General features: G+C 37.9%; 1 protein-coding gene across 2 annotated transcripts in view; it reads right to left on the bottom strand.

Annotated features, from left to right (window-relative positions):
* Positions 1 to 958: 958 nt before the first annotated feature.
* SLC17A8 (solute carrier family 17 member 8) overlaps positions 959 to 7,215 on the bottom strand; it is a 31,208-nt gene continuing 24,951 nt past the window's right edge. For both annotated transcript variants that reach the window (XM_017804265.1, XM_017804266.1), the window contains 4 exons: positions 5,967 to 6,099; positions 4,601 to 4,711; positions 3,063 to 3,190; positions 959 to 2,433 (listed from right to left, as the gene is read on the bottom strand). In XM_017804265.1, the coding sequence (XP_017659754.1) occupies positions 2,095 to 2,433; positions 3,063 to 3,190; positions 4,601 to 4,711; positions 5,967 to 6,099 (711 nt within the window). In that variant the 3' untranslated portion in view covers positions 959 to 2,094. The remainder of the gene's footprint in view (positions 2,434 to 3,062; positions 3,191 to 4,600; positions 4,712 to 5,966; positions 6,100 to 7,215) is intronic.

The raw sequence follows: 7,215 nt of genomic DNA, 5'->3' as shown, positions 1-7,215 counted from the left end.
CCTGTAGTAACTATATGTATGTTACATCACTGGGGAGGGAGAAAGAATCTATTTGCTCTGCACATATGTAATGCAATGACCCTCTTTCCTTTGTAAATTGTGGTAGGCATTGCAAAATATCTTGACAGTAGCTGCACCAGCTACTGTGTGATAGACTGATGAAAATATTTGACTCAAGTTCCTGCCAATTAAACCCCCAAATGTTGACTGTAAGCTGCAAGAAATAAGATATTTTCTTATACCTACTCTGAATATCAGTAGTGAAATAAGCAACTCTAGTCTAAACTAAAGTTTAGAATTTTGGAAAAAAAATATTCTTTTCTGTCTTAACAGAATAAAGTTAACAGATTTTTTTGAACTGGCTCATTAATAAACTGCATTTTTGTCAAAGTAGGACTGAGCTGTACCATAACAATACCCCTACATTAAATTATCTGCTCATACCAACTAAAGTCTTCAATGTAGTCAAATTTGGCATGCATTCATTCTTTCGTTCAAATTTGGCGTGCAACTCACTTTCCATCTTATTTATGTACAGTTGGAGATTGGATTTTGCTGAGTAGAAAAGAAATAAGAGACAAGAACAGAGAATCAACTAACTTCCCAGTCTCCCTTTTTAATTACATTTGTAGGGAAGATAAATAATCTGTGGATTCAAATTAATGTACAAGTGTAATTTCACTCCTGGTATTCAATTGCACTTCAAAAAAATAAAAAAATGCTTATGAGAAATATTCAAAAACTCGTGTGCATCACAGTGGCTATATATGGTACATGAGAACAATAATGCTGAAACATCACAAAGCACAGCATAGGCTAGACATCATAGCTTTCACTTGAGTTTAATGAGGCAACAGTCATGATGAGAGACAAATTAAAATACAGCTTACTGAAGTTATCCATTCTGAAAAGAGTTTTGATGTTACAATGAGTGTCTGAGCTGCAGCTAACTGCTTGAGATGACACAGCATACTCCACTGGTTGATTCTAAAAATGGTAGAAAAAGGCTAAAGCCACTTTATACACTCAAACATATACCAGTGACAAAAGAGAATTACTTCTGGACATAGGTACCCTCATAACTCTCAAATGGTACAGTGCTTCATTTGCAGCAAAAACAACACTGAGGCATTGAAAAGTTACAGACCCAGAACTAAAGACTTTACTCCTGTAAGGAAGCTCATTCACCTAGATGAGGACTGTTGGTGTTGAGACCAGGAACTCTATCAGTATAATACTAGAAAAATATATTTAAATTACTTCACAATAATGAATTGAGTGAGAATCCTAGTCCAAACAGGACTAAGATTTCCTTTCATAAGGAGTAATAATATTGCATCACTAACGATGATTTTGTATTCAAAATTATTTCATGCCAGCACAAAATCTTTGCAGAGGGTGAAATTCTACAAGTATCCATTTTATTGCCTTATCCAGACTCTGTGGGTTATGCGTATAAAGAAGATTTTCAATCAATTTGTACGAACAATTGAAGCAACACTATGCCACTTTTGCTACATATTCCACTCCCTCTTGTTGAGTGACCATTAGTAATTAATTACAGCTGACTGTTATAAATCTACTCTGATCTTTTAGCATGGGCTAGTGTTTTGACATGGAATAAGCAGTTCAAATGTCAATCTAGAGGAATCCTAAAAAGGCAAAGCAGGGTCACTCACAGCAGACTGTCACACCACTGGAGCCCCAGTGATTACACAGATCACCGTGGATCCATCTGATATGAATTGTCCTTTCTCTGTTCAGATGAGAAGAAGAGGGAACTCCTTGCTCCTGCAGTCAGTCTTACAGCTTGCATCAGGCAGGAGCCCTACTGGCTGGTCAGCTAATGGGCACAGAAACACTTCCAAGGGCATATGATGGCTGGGAGAGGATTTAGTATCAATTCTCCCAGTTGCATTGCCATGAGCCCTCTTCCATGCTATTAGGAGGGAACTATTACCCCTTGAATCTGGCCAAGTGGTCAGATGTTACATAATTGAATAAGAGAATAAACATGGATACCTGATGATTTGGGGCAGCTAGGCAGAAGGAGTCGTGGGAGTAGATGCTATACAAATCTTACAGTTTCAAGTATTAAGACAAATCTTGAAAATTTCCATTTTCATAATGGTAAGAAGTCTGTTCTTCCATGTCTTGAGTTACTTGCTTTTGCTTCCTCCATTCCCTTCTCTGTACTTCACTATTTTGACTGGTAGCACCGTACATTTTCTTTGGACTTACAAAAGTTTCATTGTTCATCTCCGTTTCTTCAGCCAGTTCATCCTGATCAATTATGCCACATTTCTCTTCATTGAGGTTTTCAGGGTCAGCCCATTCCTGCTTCTCCCCAGAAGCAAAGATGGCATAGAATATCACACCACTGTAATGCACCAGGGCTGCGATCAGAAAGACATTCTGCCATTCTTCACGGGTCTGAAAGAATGATGCAGGTCTCATTAAGTTTCCAGTAAAAAGAAATATTACTCTCTGAATTACACCATGAATTAGCGTATATTGAACAAAGATTGTGATCACTGTTTCATTTCTGATGTTGTGGATAAAACAATTTATAACAATCACTGTGAAGAACTTTTTTTCTTTCCATAACAACAGCTAAAATAATAAAACTTGGGTTTCTTTGGGTTTTTTTCTCCTGTTGAAGTTTCTCTCTTGCATGTGAAATATTCATGGAGTTAGAAATACAGGGATTTCTCTAACAACTAAGTTAATCTTATTGTAGATCAATGATTACTTAGGAACCCTACCAGGGATGCATTGTAGAGGAGTTTCCCAAGCCCTATAAGCATTGCCCAGTTGTATGGAGATATTGCAGAGACTCAGCCTCAGGGGTATAAAATAGTATCTCCCTACACAGATAAGTAGTTTATAATACCTAAGAATCAGGTCACCATGGTACTATAAAAGTGAATGTTTAAGACAAACAACAACAGAAAACAGCTACAGAGACCAGTGATAAAATGGAATACCCAGCAGTCTTTGAAAAGTCTTAACTTTCGTTGCACTACCCAACGCTTCTCCTAGAAAACATGGAGGAATGTTACCTTATGTTTTGTCATTGCACCAACAATGAGTGGGCACACCATTCCTGACAGTGTCCCCACGCCGTTTGAGATCCCCATCAGAATGCTGGCATAACGTGGGGCTATGTCCAAGTGATTCACGTTGAATCCTACAAAAAATGAGAGACAGTGGTCAGCTATGCAGTGTTGCTCTACCAGGCCCACAGGGCTTTCTACAGCCATTATGGCTGAAGGAGCCTGAAAAAGGTAGGAACCCTACTACTATATGTATTAGAAAGAAGAATAGTATTTTCTTGGTGATAAATATGGAAGACATTGCAACTCTATTCTTTCTCAAAGCTCCCTTTTTCCCCCACCTCTGGAGATTATGTTGTATATAATTTAAGGTTTTAACTGCTTGTACCTCACATCTTCTCATCCTGAAACAGCACTCCCAGAAAATATTTTTAATAAAGAAATCAATACCTCATATTAGTAAAATATCTTCTACCTTTTTTACTTAGGTAGTAGTGGTTTTTAACACATGCTTTTTGGTATTTTAAGTAGCAGTTTAACAACATGACAAAAAGCACAATATAAACCAGTAGGAAAAATACAATTACCCTTACTAGTGTGTCTTCTGGGTACATATTTTATTAAGAAATAAAAACAAATACTAAAAATCAAATACTAAATACTCAGAGAATTGTCATGCCTTAGATAACAAAAATTAGTCATATGAAGTAAGGTTGATCACAAGAAATGATGGTGAATTCCAAGTGCATGGTATTAAATACAGTAAGAAGTGAGCTACTGGCTAAATCCTGCAATAAAAATTGATTAAGAGAAATGACCTGCTATGCAACGATCTAATAACTGAGTTATAAAACCACTTCCCATCTGCATAATCCTGAAATAACTGAACCCCAGCAGTTATTTTTCTGATTAATTTGGTTCAATAGATCTGTCTTCCTGGCAGTCTTCTTAGAAGATGTTGTCCTTCCGTTTTCACAACAGAAGGTTTTGGATTTTTTTAGGAATGATGATACTGTTGATGCTACAAAACAGCCTGAGATTGGTGAGACCCATGAAAGTGTTCGAAACAGCTGTTCTGGAGAAGGGCTGGTTGTAGGACACAAGAGAGAGAGGGCTGACCTAGAAAGCAGAAACCAGCCACTAGGGCTTGTTGCAGAATTGGAACTGATAGCTCTTGTGCAGCTATTCATTGCAGAGTAATTCTTTCCTTCTCTCTCTCTCTCTCTTTCTCCTTTTAGGGATACAGTTTAAACAAGAAGAAAATGGCAACTGACTCTGTAAAATTATATTAGAAAATAGCAGAATGCTGATGTAAACCGGAATCAATAAAAAGCAGGTTCTCCCAAAATTTCATGTTCTGTGTGCAATATGTTTTATAGATTCTGAAGTAAATTATTTCTGATATGGGAAGAAATAGAGAACAACCCATAAGTAGCCACATTAAGTGCAAACATAATAATAGAAATTATGACAGTAAGAACAGCAAGGATAATAACATCACTTTTATCAGGAACAGTAAAACCAAGTATAAGAGTAATTCTTACCTGAAATGGCAAAGCCACTGAAGCCTACTGCTAACACAAGAAAGGAAATGGCCACTCCTTTTGTATGAGAGTAACCAACCACCAAAAGCAAGGTTGCTTCCATCCCAAAGCCTTCAAATGAAACACATAAGAATGAATTATTTAAATTACTATTGGTCATGGAGATGCTAATAAGGACTATCCAGATTAGAAGCTTAAAATGAGACAAAATTCTTTTGTATCTTATAGCTATTCTTAAACATACTTGGGAACTTTGTGGATTTTTGCACAAATATTTGTATATTTATTGTTTGAGATTATGTTGGGGTTTTTTACTCCTCATTCATTGCTGTGTAAACGACCCAAGCAGTTGGTGAAGTTAATTCACTGAACAGTACAGGAAAACAATGAGAAAGTGACTGTGCAAAGGGCAGAAAATTCACAAACACAAAACCATCATAGGTAAAGGAGAAAAACACTTACCTTCAATTTCTCAGGGTTGTAGTGATGCAAGATGCTCTTGGTAAATGGAACAAAAGAGTGTTTTACATACAAGTGTGCTACCAACACCATGTGACATCCCTGGGCATCACAGGACACTTCCAGTCTTTACTGTGAATTCACATTTTCTAATATGTAACAGTACAATCCTTCTGGTTTGTTTTTTTAATGACACTACTAATATGCCCTGAAAATACAACGAATTTGAGCATCTTTTGTGAAGATGCATAGCAAGTTGTGTGGTATCTCTAATTGCAGGCATCTCTGTTTCTAGCAGCCCCTACCATCCATAAATAATGTAAGCCAGCAATTGGCAGTGGACAACTAACTGCACCACAGGCTATCTGGCTTGAAATCTTTTCTCTAACTTAGTATCAACCTTACAGGTAGATGCCACTGATTTTGCAGTTCAGTGACTGAACTGGAAACAAATTACTTTGTGCTGAGTAAAAATGAGCCTGTCCATCCTTCAACTTTTTTTTGTCCCAAAGTTTCCAGCTTAAACTTGCCAGTGAGTTCTGCTGGAAGTATCAAATGGGAACATCACCAGTTTTCACAAGACTGTATCCACTGAGAAAGGGTCTCTCCAGCGCCATGGTACTGGATTAACTTTGTCTGTATGAGTTTGCAGTATGAGGCCTATTTGACCATACTACTCTACTGCCCTTTCAATTATTAACCAGACTTCTTGCCTCCTCCGTTTTTAAAAGCATGTTCATATGAATAAGGATTTATGCCATGAGACATCAGCTCTCCATTTAATGTTTCAGATTAATCAGCTGTAAACGCAATCTTGAATAAATCGTTTCGTTAAAATTAAACATGAATTAACTATTATATTTGTAACATACAATTGAAATATCATATTTTCAGAGTCCAATAGTACCTCCACAGTTCATGACCTTCCTTACAGTGGTGGTGGTTAGGATCTTCCTGCTCCGTAGGAAGTCAGCTAGCTGCCCTCCGATGGGTACAATGATTGTCATGACCATGTGAGGAACAGCTGACAAAAGGCCAACCTGCAATTAGACAAATGACTGCTTACTGCTCACATCCTCCTTCAAGACTTAGGGGGAAGAAATCAGGAACCATAACTTTCCTTCATCTCTTTCCACCTTATTACCACTAGACACTTTTCTATCCTAGACTCTTGTGTGGGAGGTTTGCAGACAGGTCCAACAGGAACTGCAGCTAAGACCTGTGTGACCTTAAGCTACCTTTATCCTATCTTTAGGGATTTGTAGAAGCTTGAGAGACTCCAGCAAACTTTTGTCCAGTTAATAGAAGCTTTCATCCCAGACCTTCTCAGTAATGGCAGTATATGAGCCACAGCATGGTTGACCAGTGCCTAAGGCATCAGGGAAGTGGAAAGAGCCTGGGCACCTTCCTTAATTTTTTTGGGACTAACCTGGTGGTTTTCCTTCCTTCCTCCCTTCCTGCCTTTCTCCCTCCATCCCTCCCTGAAGGAGAGAAGGGCAGGTAGGGTTTTTCTCTGTTCCTATTTATTTCCTGACAGTAGAAAGAGTGCTGCATATTTGTGCATATTTGTACATATTCGAGAGGCAGGGGGAAGAGACACAAGCTATAATAAAGATTAAAAAGAGAACTCTAACTAAAAACTCTGATGCTTATGCTCTGATGGAGTTTTTCTTCTCTCCAATAACCAACAAAGAAGCACAAGAAAACTGCTCTAATTTATCTGTAGATATCACAAAGTCCTGTCTTATGTGCCCTGATATTGGAGTGCTCTATCTTGGTTTTCAAATGCTTTTATATATTTTTGTTATTCAGGTTCTCAAGGAGCTCCTTTCTGAATAAACAGTCTATCCCCACCACCTGCCACTATGTAAAGGAAGGAAACGCCTGCACATTGTATATGGACTGAAGACGGTGCAGCATAAAACCTGGCAATAATTTAATAATTTTGCAAATTATTAAATAAGCATATGTGTAAAGGTATGCATGCATTTTTATTCTTGTGGGATTACAGCCTACAAACTGATGTTCATCTTCTTTAGATTTCCATAGCATCCCAGAATCACAGAGTGGTTGAGGTTGGAAGGAGCCTCAGGAGGTCATCATCTTCAATCTCTCTGCTCAAGTAGGATCACCCAGAGAAGGTTGCCTAGGAATGT

This window comes from Lepidothrix coronata, unplaced genomic scaffold, assembly GCF_001604755.1.
Source record: "Lepidothrix coronata isolate B3197 unplaced genomic scaffold, Lepidothrix_coronata-1.0 Scaffold9, whole genome shotgun sequence".
Classification (NCBI taxonomy): Eukaryota; Metazoa; Chordata; class Aves; order Passeriformes; family Pipridae; genus Lepidothrix; species Lepidothrix coronata.
Note: the sequence above shows the minus strand (reverse complement) of the source record. Positions and strands in the feature narration are given on the sequence as shown.